The 15,410-nt window shown below is 39.5% G+C and overlaps 2 protein-coding genes across 7 annotated transcripts in view; one reads left to right on the top strand and one right to left on the bottom strand.

The window, feature by feature from the left end:
• Positions 1-3,953, bottom strand: part of LOC108042647 (mucin-5AC) — a 35,923-nt gene extending 31,970 nt beyond the window's left edge. The window contains exons 1-2 of one of the 6 annotated variants that reach the window (XM_017121038.1): positions 3,882-3,953; positions 1,989-2,333 (exon numbers count right to left, since the gene is read on the bottom strand). In XM_017121038.1, coding sequence (XP_016976527.1) covers positions 1,989-2,082 — 94 coding nt within the window. In that variant the 5' untranslated portion in view covers positions 2,083-2,333; positions 3,882-3,953. The other 5 variants (XM_017121036.1, XM_017121041.2, XM_017121040.2 and 2 more) reach the window with 5 other exon arrangements.
• A 7,564-nt stretch (positions 3,954-11,517) lies between these two features.
• Positions 11,518-14,450, top strand: LOC108042620 (nose resistant to fluoxetine protein 6-like). The gene is made up of 9 exons (XM_017120962.1): positions 11,518-11,770; positions 11,837-12,167; positions 12,228-12,301; positions 12,360-12,562; positions 12,621-12,733; positions 12,798-13,008; positions 13,067-13,248; positions 13,308-13,773; positions 13,834-14,450. Exons 1-9 carry the CDS (start codon positions 11,518-11,520, stop codon positions 14,056-14,058), a joined length of 2,058 nt encoding a protein of 685 aa, XP_016976451.1. The 3' UTR covers positions 14,059-14,450.
• The last annotated feature ends 960 nt before the right edge of the window (positions 14,451-15,410 follow it).

Below are 15,410 nucleotides of genomic sequence, written 5' to 3'. Positions count from 1 at the left end.
GACATCAATAACAATTCGAATGTTCAAAGGTCACTGAGTAGTTTTAAAATCGGGTACGTGCTTATACGTAAAGTCAATTTTCTTTCATTCACAGAAATTCGACTGGGCAAGTTCGAGCTATAGAAGTGGCACTGTAAAAGTCAGCCAACCTGTTGCCATTACTGTTATGATTTCGAGCGCAAAACTTGTGCCGCAACTTTGCCATGTGCACATGTACAAACTCGTACATTTCTTTCACTTTCTTTCGGCACAACGGCAGCGGCGGCGAATTTATTTTAATTCGATAGAGTTAACAACTCGGTACATGGCGGAATAAAAGTGAAACCGGCGACAACAAGGGCAGCTGGAAGGGTCTTGGTCTTTCTTTCTGGGGCTTTCGTTCAAAGTCATCCGGCGGCTTCACTTTCGTTTTCATCGCTATATTACAAAATACACAAGCGACAGGCAGACATGTGTATATCTTCAGTATTTAGTGTTTAATTTGCATAGTGGAACGCCAAGAAACTGGAAACTTGTTTTCCCATTCTGCTGCTGGTTGTTTTTGGCCGAAACACGCGCGACAAAAATGTTTCTGCATACAAAAATGCTGCTAGCCGATTTCCATAAGCTGTATTTCTTGATTTCTGCTATGAAATGATTTAAGTCAAGATATGTACATACATATATACATATAGGTGGCCCATAGAAACGATGCGGTGTGATCATCGCTTCATTAGCAAGTTAATTTTATTAACGCTGCTTTTGTCTCTCGGTTTTTGCTGGTTTTTATAAGGCCCCGAAAAAGATTCCGTCTCGGATTGCGCATCCATTGGCCAGAAGAAAGGCTGGGTATTGATGTCTTATGCAACAGATTTAGTTTTAATTTGTTTGTTTGTTTTTTCCAGCCTTTTGTTACTTTTTTGTTCGGCTTTGTTACTGATTAATTCAGCGATGGAGATTCGTGATAATTGTGTAAATATTATGCCAAGTTGACGTGACACTGCTGCAAGTTCAATGACACTGATTTTACCACAAAGTCACTAAAGGCAAGGCCAAATCTGTGCCAAGAATTCTTTAACAATCAAGTCCCTTTAACTTTCGAACAGTTAACCCCATATTTAAACAGGCCTTCGAGGCGGCCAAAGTTTTATTGACATTAATTTACTGACATTTTAACACTCTTGAGGGAAGAAATGAAGTCATGACAATGCAGAAGCACACTCTCTTAAACTGGTTATTCAGAGGTGAAATTGTTACTTGTAATATTTTTGTAAGTCTTTAGGAAACCCAAATACGTATCAAATTTAAGAACTGGGATTGTAATAATTAATAATACGAAACATAACGTGTTTTATAAAGACATATGATTAAAATTTGTTCAAACATCTTTCTCAAATACCCCATCCTCTATCTTTTATATTTTTTTCTTTCTGTGCAGCCATTAAAAGGTGGCCAAAAAAGGCCAAAACCGTCGACATTTGCCAGTCAAATACTGAAAAACCCCCAGGGCATAAAAATCAACTGCAGGTGCAACCAAATTTGTGCCTGCCAGTTGATCAAGTAGTTATTTGTCAGACACTTTTTCGAACTGAAAATTGTTTGTTTTATCACGGCTGACATCTGCTAACTCTCCGGAAGTTTTAGACGTGTTTTTGTTTTTCTTCGGGCTTTAATACTAGGCATCCGTTTCTTTTTTCGTGACAATTTAGCAGCAGTTGTCTTTAATTTTGAGATTTTAATTTTGAACACGCATTTACTGTCGTCGTTCTTCTGATTCAGACCTTCGGAGAGTTCCGGCTTGTAAAAGACACCGATCTCACGGCTTAAAGACGCCGCCACCGTCGAGATAAATTAGCATGCAGTGAATCAGACAGACTTTTTGGGGTTTTCTTGGCAAGACCGAAATACTGTGCCCCGACAAACATCGGCGAATCTGACTTAAATTTAGTTTTTTGTCTTCTGGCCCATAAGACATCATCAAATAAAAATCATATGTAAAACTCACTCACCTTGTGCAAAGCAGCCGCAGATGGTGACGAAGAAAAAGAAGCTGCGGCCGAGAAGCAGCGACTTCGACGTCGATGGCGACGTCGACTGAGACATTTTCGTTACTCCTCGGAAAGCCTTATCCAAAGTGTTTTTGGCTGTGTAATTTGCAATTTGACTCTTTTCTTATTTAACTTGTTGTTTCTTTTGTTTCTGCCTCGGGCGTTTTGTAAATTATCGTTAAATTATTTGTTGTCCAGTATTTGCATTTTGTTGCTGTGTTGTATACGTTTTATTGATGGCTTTGCTGGCGGATTTAGTCAAGAGCGAGAAATTGTTTTTGGGAGGACGGGTCAGACGGGTTTCTTCTGAAAGGCATTCAAAACATTTTGCGTTGTTTTGGAGATACCGTTAAAATATAATTAATAATAATGTATTTTCTTTCCCTTAGCTGTCTTCTCCACTTGATTCGGCCTAATGGAAGAGTTCAAGGCTGAAACGCCAACGTTGCGTATGATGGATAACTAGAATTCTGTGTGAGTAGGCTAAGTTCTCTAAATGGTTAATGACATTGGACTGTTCTGAAGTTTCTTTTAAGTTCTTCATCTTAAGACAGGGCAAATATGTGTAATTAAAAAAAATACGAACAAATTAATTCCCCAAAAATCCCCTTTTTTGAAAGCCTATACTTTTCTTTTTCGAATTATCCACTAATTCCATTTTGTTGTTAAATTAAATGGCATGTGTTCTTGCTCAATATTTTCTGAGAATTGTTGAATTTATAAGCAGCTTTTAATTGGTATTTGCAACAACGATTCTTTAAAATAAAATTCAAAACAATCTTTGGGGATTCCCCCTCTAGAAAGACTAGATCTTGTGATTTATTTCTTCCTGTCCAAATTAGTCACTGATTATTTATTTTTCGAACACTCTAAATTGGTTTTTTAATTTATGTACTCTTTAATGGTATTAATTTCGAGTTGATTTTCGGCAACGTTTCTTTTTGTTTAACTCGTTCAGCACGCGAGCAAAAAACTCCCAATAAATTTTCACTTGTTGCTCGAGCACTCTGTCAAAAAAATAATGGCAACATTCACCTTGAATCAGTCTTTGCTATATAAACACGAAAGCATATAATATATCTTGGCTGGAGGTTTGCTTTTTTGTTTGTATTCGGTTTTTTCTTGCAATTATTTATGCGATTTTGTCTTTGATTAGTTTGTTTTCCGTTTGTCTTGGGCAGGTGAGAGGTAAAACTTCTGGAAACTATCGCATTTTATCAGCCAACGACCTTGGCTTGCGTAATGCCAATTAAATAATTAATAATTCTTAATTAAGTCTTTGAATGGACTTCACTGCACAATTCTTATGCATTTATGGCGGTTTCTAATTGGAGGCCAGCCAGGGGGTAAAACTTTATGTTAATTCCACGCTCGAGAATCTCAATGCTATATACATATATGTTATATCGCTAAATGGAAGTCCATATTGTGCGGCTTAGGAAATCGAGTCCAAGTCCGGTGGGCACAGTGGGACCTCCGTTAATTGTTGTGTATGCAAAAACGAGCTTTCGATGCAAAGTGAAATTTTCCGTGGGTAATCAACGATTGGTTTTGTGGGGGGCGGAGGTTGGAGGAGGGGGCGTGGTCACTTTTTATAACGCGTCGTGACAACGGTAATGCCAAACTACATGCTTTGCATACGTAAAAACCAACGAAAATCCCGAAAAAGCGATAACCGAAGACCGAAATTCAAATCGAAACCCGCTTGTCAGCAAATCTCCGGACGCACTTGCTCCGCCGCGAAAGAGACGGGTATAGGCGGCGCGAAAGAGAGGGGTTGTCCCACGGCTCACTTACATATCACCCACTGGACGATATTGTTTTGATTTGGGTTTACAATTGAAAGACATTCACTTGGCCAAATGGTGACTTTTGATCGGGGATCGGTGATCGGCGACCGGCAGCAACAACCGAACTGAGACGCGCTTCGAATCGAACTGAAGACTGGCTGCGAAGTGGCCAAGAGAAGTGGCTGAAACACGTTTTGGCCAAGACAAGTGCGGAGAGCCGCTCCGGAAGAGAGTCTGCAGCTGTTGTCGTCCGCATTTGGCCAAGAAATGAGCAACGGAGCTGTGCTTCAGCCAGCGAATCAGTGGTTCATTTAACTCAACTAGAAACTAACAAAAAAAATGTTTAAATTAGAGACATTGATACTATTTTAGTGAAAAACTGGACCTAATGTTGTTTTAGAGGAAAAGATAGAAGCCCATACAGTTGTAGAAAATACATTTTTTATACCCCAATTTAAATAAGCAAACATTTCTCGTCGCTTTAAAAAAGAAGTAAATATACAATAAAGAATAAAATAATTATGTTTCTATTAATAATATAATAATATTAATACTATTATAATTGGCCTTAGGTGAAAGCTGATAAAAGATTTAAAAAGTTAACTTCTTAGACAATGTAACTGAAAATCAATTAATAACGCAGTTTTTTACTAATTATACTTGTTTAAATGCTTACAACATTTTTTTTCTTTGTTCCAACTAATTTTTACTTTCGAAAGTAAATTAATATAGCTTACATGTCCTTTACGGCATCTAGAGCCGCTTTACACGGCAAACTAAGAGCTTGAAATATCAGTTAGGTTAGCCAAGACTTGAGCCAAGTAAAAGCTTTATTGAAAATTTAAGCGGGAAAATATTTTAAAAACGAGAACGGAAGTTGACTTTGACAAGCCGAAGTTTTTATACCCCGAAGTCACACTGAAAATCCTGCCGTGCAAATCCGGAAAAATTAATTTTTATTTCGGTTTTTTGATGAAAACCCTGGGAAATAATGGTCAGATGTTGGAATGCCATACCTCACTGAATTCGTTATAAAATTTACAATCAGATGGCATTCACAGCTAAAAAATTTCATTTTGGTCGATTTTTGGCAAAAATGGATGATGTAACCCCTTATCAATAATGACAAAATCCGGAGATCCTGAAAAACCCACTTTTATTTCGGTTTTTTGATCAAAACCATGGGAAATAATTGTCAGATGTTGGAATGTCATACATCACTGAATTCGTTATAAAATTTCCAATCGGATGGCATTCTCAGCTAACAAATTTCAAATCAGTCGATTTTTGGCAAATATTAATGATGTAACCCCTTATCAAAAATGTCAAAATCCGGAGATCCGGAAAAACCCACTTTTATTTCCGTTTTTTGATGAAAACCCTGGGAAAAAATGGTCAGATGTTGGAATGCCATACCTCACTGAATTCGTTATAAAATTTCCAATAGGATGGCATTCACAGCTAAAAAATTTCAAATCAGTCGATTTTTGGCAAATAATAATGATGTTACCCCTTATCAAAAATGCCAAAATCCGGGGATCCTGAAAAACCCACTTGTATTTCGGTTTTTTGATAAAAACCCTGGGAAATAATGGTCAGATGTTGGAATGTCATACCTCGTTGAATTCGCTACAAAATTTGCGATCGAGTGGCATACACAGCTAGCAAATTTCATTTGAGTACATATTTTGAAAAAATTAATAAACTTACCCCTTATAAAAAATGCCAAAACCAGTACATTTTTTTTTTTTAATCATTCTGGAATTAATATTTTAGGTCCTCAGCTGCACCAAAAGTCATTCTTTTGTCTAAGTTAGAACAAAAAACCCTTAGAAAATGTTATTAAAGACCAAAATCCGGAAAAAGCAACTCGAATTTCCTTTTTTATCAAAGCTGATACATTGTTTAATTCGTTATTGATTTCCCATCGATTGGCATTCGCAGTCGAAGTTAATATACCCTTGAAGCTGTTACAAAAAAAATATGTCATTTAGCTCTAAAATTGAGAGACTAGCTTGTATAGTTTATTTATTGAGAATAGAACTTTAAAATAAAAATCACAAAATTTTAAAAATTACAATTACATACAAATTTATAACAAAGTCTCAATTTCCAAAATTAATTTCTGTATTTTCCGGCATCTTTACTTGTCCAACAGAGAAGACTTCAAATCTAATTTGGGCCAAGTAGGGACGAACAAATTAGGTCGATTTCCCTTATCATATGTCATGGTCCAAATCGTGAGGTTTAACCCACTTTAAGTCAAATCTCGAGCCTGGCAAATAAATTACAAAGCCAAACAGCCCGGCGGCCGAGGAGCGAGGGCAGTATAGAATCCTTTGATTGACGATAGATGTCCCCCGCTCCACATAAAGCTTTCCTATTCGCATCCAAGGAGTAGGAGTGGGAGGACCAAGCAAAGATTGGCATGTGACGAGGAATGGGAATCGAGGGGCATGGGCAAAAGCCCCTGCAGGGCATCGATTGCATGGGCCAACGCTGCGGATGCGTGATATAAGTGTAACACGGCGACTGCAGCAGATATGCAAATGATGTGATGTGCTGCGATGTGACAGGGACAACTGTGCAGCTAGTTAAGCGAGTATGTAATCGCCTGCGGACGGGATTCTAGCACACGGATTGGCATCTTTCGGAATTCCAGTTGTCCACCTGTCCACCTGTAGCCGATAAGTAAGCAATATGCCAAGTGCCGTCAGTTGGCTCTGTCTGCTGCTTTTGATATTTTTTAATCTATTCGCAGACGCCGGCAGCTGCCACTGACAACACAATTTTCACGCAGTTCTTTCCCATGGCGCATAATGTAAGGGAATACCTTTTTTTCTGACATTATTATGTCAGTTATCCGATGCTCTTATTTTCATTTCAAAGGTATTTGTTCTGTTTTGCGTTTGACTGAATTATTAATGTGAGTCTTTGACCTTGCTGTGTTCACAAAAGTTCACTCCTTTTTTTTTGGCAACTCTCTGCTACCCCCTCTTGTTTTATTTACTACTTTTAGAGCCAACTTGAACTGTGGCATTTTCCCAAGCAGAAAGAAATATGAAAACCGCAGCGGTGCAGTCGAGTGGAAAAATGATATTTTAGTGCAGCAGCTACACGCATCGGATTTTCTTGTGGTTTATTTCCCCAACCATTCTCTTTATTTGTGTGTAAAATGCCAGAAAATGTGTAAGTGATTTTTTTTAAGTATGCCGTAGAGCTACTCCTCGTTTTCTGTTGGCTTTAAGCCCATGTAGTAGTTGGAAATCAAAGCACCTATTTGTTTGATTCCTTTTTTATTATTCAAGAGCACAAACCACAAACTATAAATCTATTGTAAACGGACTCTGCATATTACAATGCCTCGTTAACATGCCGATAATACGTGATGCGTGCGGAACACATGTGACCCCTTCAAATGTCATAACTCGAGAGTTCGCAAAATGTTTGTAAGCTGGAAAGAATAGTGAGGATCCTGAGGGCAGGCCACAGACACGTACTTAAGACACAATTCAGCCGGCGATTTGTCATTATTTTGCATGCAACCGACCGGAAACGGAAGCGAAAACAAAAACTCCTTTCGCTCAACTTTGTTCAATTGCGTCTTGACTGTTTGCCTACAAGTTTGTCAGAGTTCCTGCGAACTTTTCAGAGTTTTCAGAGCAATGCAGCTGAAGGGTGGGAATGCCTATCCTCCCTTAACCCACTGTTGCCCGCTGATAAATGAGCAACCCATGATTTGGCCAAACTTGTCAGCGCCATTCTCACTGTTTGTCTTTTACATTTTGGCAACAATGTCGGGACAGCTGCCAATTCTGGGGTGAAGCAGCTGAGATGAGGGCAATTGTTGCTGTTCCACTTCGCTGCTACTTTGACATTCGCAGTCCTCAAAAAAAGGGAGGTTAAAGTGTACTTGGTCAGTCATATGTCCCATATTTGCCTTTCGACTTGCACGTCACAGTGAGCAGTCTTTTTCTAGCTTGTCTTAAAGTATAAGGCTTTAAGAACTAAAGACTAAAAACTTCATTATGTTTTTTAATATTAAAGAATTGTATTGCAAAACAAAGGCATTGACAAACAGAATTACTTAAGCACTAACGAATTGTTTTCAATTCAACTGTTTTCATCACTCTTAATTCCTTAGCATGCCCAGTCTGTTTCGCAATCCCATGGAGTTTTCATCATCTGCTCACTATGATGGAACTGCTTCGCCGACTAAAGCTAATTTGATTGAAAAGGGTTCAACCTCGCAGCTCCCTCGATCATCAAACAAACGCCATCCCACGCAACAGCAAACAAATAAAGTCAACGAAACGAAAAAAGAGATTTATTTTATCAGGATTCAAAGTTCGCCATTTGGACGCCAGTTTTTGGGCCGGAAAAAAACGTTGCCAAGTCTGACCATCGATTTGGCAAAAGTCAGAAACAAGGAAATTAATTAGACAAGTGCCAGATTTGGTCACTTTTGCAATGTTTTCAGCTGGAAATACAAGAATTTTGAATAAACAACAAAGATGGTTCAACGACTTTGTGAGTTATAAAATAAATAATCGGAATTTGACTTTTGGCAGGAGATTCATCAAAAAGATTAAAAGAAATTTTAAATGTCTCAAACTTCACGCCTTATTTAAAGAGACACGAAAGATTTATAAATGGAAATTTAATAGCTTAACCTAAACTTTATTTAAATTGACAAAGAAACATTTTAGAAATAATATATTCTGAAGTGTTATTCAGTCCTTCTGACCTTCGACGCATTTGAAACAAAGGAAGGTTTAGAAAGGATTGTTGGTGGCTTTTGGCATCTTTATAGAAATTCCTGCGCCGTCTTTGTTTTGTCTATTGACAAATGCATAAATCGGGGGCAGTTTAATCTTTGCGGCTGTCCCATTCAGTTAAGCGTACGAATGTGACAATTCGGGCGAATGTCCTTTTTACTATTTGCTCAGCCGGGAAAAGGACTCGTGACTTTGGCCGGGTTGAGTGGCCCAGCTCAAGGCAATTGGCTTGATGCGGGTCTCCTCTTTTTAACGTATTCAAATACGAGTGGGCTGTTTCGTTTATTTTACGCCTTCGGAACTCGGTTTATTCTATCTCCAATCGATTCGAGTGTCAATTTTCAAGTGCGGATAATGACATTCCCTGCGGTTGGACCACGATACATTCGACTGCCACTTTCGCTTGCACTTAATTTGAATATTCGGCTGGCAAGGAAACTCAAATCAATACCTGGCTAATTGCCGGTTTCTCAGATGGCGGCTTTTGCCTGCCAACTCTTGTTTCAAGTTAATTAAATTCCTTCACTGCCACACGAGGCGTATGCTTGATGTCACCCAAATTCCAGGTGCTCCTCCCCCCTCCTTCGTTCCTTCTTTTCTCGCCTAATAATGATGCTCGTGCTGGCAGGGTGTCGGATTTTTGAAGTTTGTCCTGCTCCCTCGGCAATTAGCTGCTAAAATCACTCCCCTTCGCATCCTGGAAACGTGGGTGAGCTCTAGGATTACACTCTAGGATTGGTAGCCAACGGAGCGAGGGTGGCCCATGGTGGCTCTTGTGGCATTTGGCCAACCGCCAACTGTGATTGCTCCCGAAAGGAGCTTAAAGTCAGCCTCCGGGGGGGTGGTGAATGGTGAATGGTGAATGGCGTGCCACTTGACCGCTGGCCATAAAGTTGCAAATGCTTAAAATAGACCCACATCCGGGGTTAAGTGCGGGGTGGGTGATACACGAAGTAGGGAGCGGTGCTGCAGGATGTGAAGTGTAGGGGGTCCTGGCACGCTTGTATAATTCCCAGTTAATATAAATCAGCAGGTGGTGATTTGGCTTCTGAGTTGCTGAACCATAAACTGGGTATAGTAAAATATTTTGGGGAACATTAAAGTATATTCTTGAGTATATGTAGTAAGAGCCGACTTATATTATATGAATGTGGTTTAGCCTAAGCCACATCCATCAACATAAATCAATGCTCACATTTAACTGAGAATGTCAATTATTGATTAGTGCTTTTTCATTCGTGATTAGTAATATGTCTCTGTTTGTAAAATGTGATTTGATTTAAAGGATTGCAAGAAAGACTTAAACTTCTCTTAGATCTTATGTTCTTTGATATGTTTTGGTTAGTTTTTGGTAAAAAAAAGAAATTCTTGTTCATTTCTACCATATCCCCCTAATACTTAATACCTCAATACTTTACTTCACAGTTAATTATTATTGGATGATTCTATGCAATTAAGTTATTATTAGCCATATTAGTTTGCTATCCAACTAGTCGTCAACAGCTAAAATTATTGAGTAACCTACTATTTGCTTAATTTAAGTCAATGACAACATCAGAGGCTGTCGTTAACATGTTTACCCATTCAATGCCTCTTTTATGATTATTATTTGTATCCCATTTAGGCATTTAAAATGCATAGCCAGATGTATTGGGGGCGGTGAACTTGGAGACTATAACCTTTAGACTATGGCGTCAGCGTCGCCGAGGAAAATTCGAGCCTCTTGGCGACAAAACGCCCACGCATAAACATACGTACGTGCAGAGAGGTGGAAAATTCGAGGGAAAATGCGTGTGAGTGGCCCCAAAGTGCCCTCATGCTTATTGAGTGCCAATTTTTATGCCCCTAATATGTGTGTGTGTGGATTAGTACTATGCCGGGCAATTTACGATTAGCCAGGACCCTTCGTCACGCCGAAGCCCCCATCCATTTTCCCAGCCGCTTTCCCAGGAAAACCCAACGCCGTTAAGCTGCCGTGCTTTGCACCTTGAGGATTCGTGTTTACATATGCGTCTCTGAGCGTCTGAAATCGTTTTATTTATTTACCATGGCAATTTTCCCCGCTTCTCACCACCCAAATCCCATTCCCATCCATATGTCTTATAGGGTCTTGCCATTATTATTGTTATTGCTATTGCTATGTTGTCTCTGGGTTTGTTTCCATTCGCGTGTGGCGGTGTTATTGTGTTCCTCATTACGACTCGGCATTTGTTTTTGTGGTTTTGAAGTGTCAAGACACTTGGCGCTTGTCTAACTTCAATTAATATTAATGGCCGTTTAGCCGGGAACTGTGGAATTAAACACACTCTCATATGGCTATTAAATTGGCTAAATAAAGTCTCCCCAAAAGCAATAAAAATAGGACGCAGCATAGGGAACATTTCTCAGTTAATATTGGTAGCTCTTTAAAGGGATTTCAATTTGAGAAGTATGGTAAAATATGTAGAGCAGCTTCTAAGAATTATAATTTGCACAATAAGAGGCTTAAGAGCTGAAAACTGATCATTAGTACAAAGCTGTCTGTGCTTGATAAATTGGTCTGTTTAAATAAATCGATAAGCAGGGAAAACAAATGATAAATTAAGCTAAAGATGAAAGATAATATAATTAAAATTAATTCAGGCAAAAGTTGATAAACTCTGGTGAGCTAATAACTTCCCAATTAAGTGTTGAATTAGTATTTAAACATTTTGCAGACGATACCTCTTATCTTTGGGGTTTATTAAGTTTCCAGTTAACTTCTGTTCGTAAGTACAATAGAACTTGATAAAAAAATAGTTACTGAGAATTTGAATGATTGCCTTGTCGTGAATGTTCAATTAAATTGACTAATTTTGTGTTCGTTGACGGTGCTTATCGCCAGCTAATTCGCATATAAAGGGTTCCGTTCGATGGGAGACCTTCAATACGATTTGAGTCACAATGGTCAACGCAGTCGGCGTAGTTATTCTCTGTGGGCTTTTCCACATCAGTGTTTCCCAATCAAATGAGGAAGATGTCCTGCCGGACTTAAATCACTTAGAGAAACTCAGGTCCCTGGAATTTGAGTTTGCCAAAGGCTTTCAGGATTTTGGAGCAATCGACTCTGAATTGCCAAGTGATGATGATCGGTGCATTGAAGATATGGCTGCATTAACGGCGGGACTTCAGAAAGGTCAACTCTGGGCCTTGAAAAGTAAGTGAACTTTGGGCCAAAAGGGACTAACATTTTAATGGCCATGTTATCTGTGTATTACGTCAGTGATGGACTCTTGGGGCTCCACACCCTCTGGTATGCTGACCGGGAATTTTTACGACCTCGGAAACTTCGACGAGTGCATCAAAATCAGAACAGAAGTCAGCCAGAACAGAACCATCCAAGGCAAATACTGTTTCCGTTCGGTGAATTTGGTGGGCAAAAGTGGCACTTGCATACCGGCATCTTGTTCGGCGGCCCAGATGAAGAGCTATGTGGGTCAACTGGCGAAGTTGTCACCCAAATCGGGGATCCCCAGCACCGGCATAACAGTCAGCGATTCCAGTTGCCAGACCAGCGAAAGTGAACCCTGGGATGGACTCACCATTTTTATGGTGTAAGTGTGACGACATTTTAATTGTTTAATTATTTTATGGCTAACACCTACTGATTGCAGAACTATCTTATCGGTGTTGGGTTCCCTGGTGGCTTTGTTTACGCTGTGGGACTATTTTCTAATCACGGATCAAGGTGATTATTCACGTAACTTATCTGTGTTTTAGAACTCACTATAATTATTAACCTATAGATAGGATTCCTGCAATCGTAAAGGTCTTTTCGGCCAGGGTCAACTCCCGCACGCTCTTTCGCGTTGTGGAAAACGCATCGAATCCCAATGCAATCCACTGCCTACATGGAATTCGGTGCCTGTCCCTCATGTGGGTGCTCTTCTGCCATCAATACATAATGGATATCGTGTCGACTAATATTAATATGTTCAGTGTTGTATCGGTAAGCGAATGGCTTGGACTATTACGAACAATTTAATATATTACTTTTAATTTTCAAGTGGGAGAGGACGCCCTTTGCCAGTTTAATCATGAATGGCTTTTACTCAGTGGACTCGTTTTTCATGCTCGGCGGCTTGTTGGTGGCCTTGATTACGCTGCGATTAATGGATAGGTAAGACCATTAGACTATAAAAGGTCAGAAAACATTAATAAATGTAATTTTATGGTCTAAACAGAACTAAAGGGAAACTAAATGTGCCTTTGATGTACCTACATCGCTTGATCCGCATAGTGCCCCTTTTGGGAATGGCCATCGTTATCTACATGACCCTCATGCCAGTCATATCAGGCGGACCACTTTTTGTGGGTGGTTTCGGTGGAAAGGCGACGTGTGAAGACAGTTGGTACTGGACATTGCTGTTCGTGAATAACTATACCAGCAAAATCGTGAGTTTGTGCTCCTATCAAACTTGACCAAATCTTATAGAAGTCTATGGCGTTTCAGTGCCTCGGCCATACTTGGTATTTGTCGGTGGACATGCAGCTGTTCCTCATCTCCCCGCTCCTGCTGATCGCTCTCTACAATTGGGGCAAGAAGGCTGCCGCTGGGATATTCGTCCTCATAGTCCTGCTTTCCGGCTGCCTCTTTGCCACCATGATGGTCAACGACTACTCGATGACGTTCAAGTAAGCGTTGATGACAAGAACTTGTACTGCGGAACTTCTTCACAGCTCTTTTTGTCCAGGGACATATCCTCCGATGCCATGAAGTCCATTTACTTCGCCACCCATACTCATGCTCAGCCGTGGCTGATTGGCTTCCTCTTCGGCTACTTCCTGCACCTGAGCAGGGGCAAGAAGTTCCAGCTGAACTGGGTGGCAGTATGGGGAGGATGGATCCTCAGCCTGGCCCTAATCTTCACCTCGATCTTCGCACTCTACCCGGCGGCCCAGAAGGGTGCTCCCGCACTGACCACCTTGGAGAACTCCTTCTACTACACTCTCACCCGATTGGGATGGCCCATGGCCTTGTGCTGGGTGGTCTTCGCCTGCATGCAGGGATACGGAGGACTGGCCAACAGTTTGCTATCATCACCCCTGTGGCAACCACTCTCCAGACTTTCCTACGCCGTCTACATTTGGCACGAGTTCTTCCAGGAGATTAACTCCCGAAGTGTCAGGACAGTTTCCTACTTCTCGGATTACAGAACGGTGGGTTAAAGCCTAATTACGAAATGCAAGAGGTTGACCTTTACAATTACATTCTTTCAGATGGTTAACTTTTGGGCAACCTTTGGCTTCACACTGCTGTTTTCCTATTTGACCTACTTGCTCATTGAGGCCCCATTCAGTGGGCTTGACCTTTTCCTGAGGCCAAAAGAAAAACGCCCTCCTGTTATCAATCAAAAGTCAATAATCAGTGATAACGCAATCAGTGACCTAGAAAATGCTAACGAAACCACTCCCACAACTGATGCAGATCAGGAACCAAAGTAATCTAAAGTTTTGGAAGTCTTCGTATTGAATTAAAGTTGAATGCAAAAATTAAGTGTTTGTTTATTGTTCATAAATCTATATACTTAAATTTGTTATTGTGCTCCCAAAAGTAACTATTTCGAAGACAATTTTACTAAAAAATAGTAAGCCAACGACGGCCAAATATGAACAATTTATATTTTGTATAGTTACAAAGCTCTGCGCATTGGTCAATGAAACACAAAATTTACTGTTATAATGATAGTTAAAATACACACAAATTATTCTTCCCCCTGAACGACCCAAAACACAATCCCAATGAAAACCGAAATTCTACTATGATATAAGTTTATTTTTTATTTAAAACAATGTATGTTACTTTACTTAGTATGTAGTTTTTAGATAAAATATTTTACCTTATAATAATAATCTTATCCAGAGAAACCAGCTTAATTTCTTACTGATGTTTGAAATAATGGTCACATGTTGGAATGTCATACCTCATTGAATTCGTTATAAAATTTCAGTCGATTTTTGGCAAATATTATTGATGTAACCCCTTATCAAAAGTGCCAAAATCCGAAGATCCTGGAAAACCCACTTTTATTTCCAATGGATGATGTAACCCCTTATCAAAAATGCCAAAATCCGAAGATCCGGAAAAACCCACTTTTATTTCGGTATTTTGAGCAAAACCCTGGGAAATAATTGTCAGATGTTGGAATGCCATACCTCATTGAATTCGTTATAAAATTTCCAATCGGGTGGCATTTACAGCTAAAAAATTCACGAATCAGTCGATTTTTGGCAGATATTAATGATGCAACCCCTTATAATTCGTTATAAAATTTCCAATCGGATGGCATTCACAGCTAAAAAATTTCATTTTGGTCGATTTTTGGCAAAAATGGATGATGTAACCCCTTATCAAAAATGCCAAAATCCGAAGATCCGGAAAAAACCCACTTTTATTTCGGTTTTTTGAGCAAAACCCTGGGAAATAATTGTCAGATGTTGGAATGCCATACCTCAGTGAATTCGTTATAAAATTTCCAATCGGGTGGCATTTACAGCTAAAAAATTCACGAATCAGTCGATTTTTGGCAGATATTAATGATGCAACCCCTTATCAAAAATGCCAAAATCCGAAGATCTGGAAAAACACACTTTTATTTCGGTTTTTTGATCAAAACCCTGGGAAATAATTGTCAGATGTTGGAATGCCATACCTCATTGAATTCGTTATAAAATTTCCAATCGGATGGCATTCACAGCTAAAAAATTTCATTTTGGTAGATTTTTGGCAAAAATGGATGATGTAACCCCTTATCAAAAATGCCAAAATCCGAAGATCCGGAAAAACCCACTTTTAT

Source organism: Drosophila rhopaloa, unplaced genomic scaffold (genome assembly GCF_018152115.1).
Source record: "Drosophila rhopaloa isolate 14029-0021.01 unplaced genomic scaffold, ASM1815211v1 contig_115, whole genome shotgun sequence".
In the NCBI taxonomy this organism is placed as follows: Eukaryota; Metazoa; Arthropoda; class Insecta; order Diptera; family Drosophilidae; genus Drosophila; species Drosophila rhopaloa.
The sequence above is the reverse complement of the archived record's forward strand: the minus strand, read 5'-3'. Positions and strand labels throughout refer to the sequence as shown.

Bases quoted from the DNA above. Each gene is read 5' to 3' on its own strand.
- LOC108042620 (XM_017120962.1), top strand. From the start codon at position 11,518: ATGGTCAACGCAGTCGGCGTAGTTATTCTCTGTGGGCTTTTCCACATC. The intron at 12,168-12,227 runs GTAAGTGTGACG...TACTGATTGCAG, and splicing joins GGACTCACCATTTTTATGGT to AACTATCTTATCGGTGTTGG. The intron at 13,774-13,833 runs GTGGGTTAAAGC...ACATTCTTTCAG, and splicing joins ACTTCTCGGATTACAGAACG to ATGGTTAACTTTTGGGCAAC.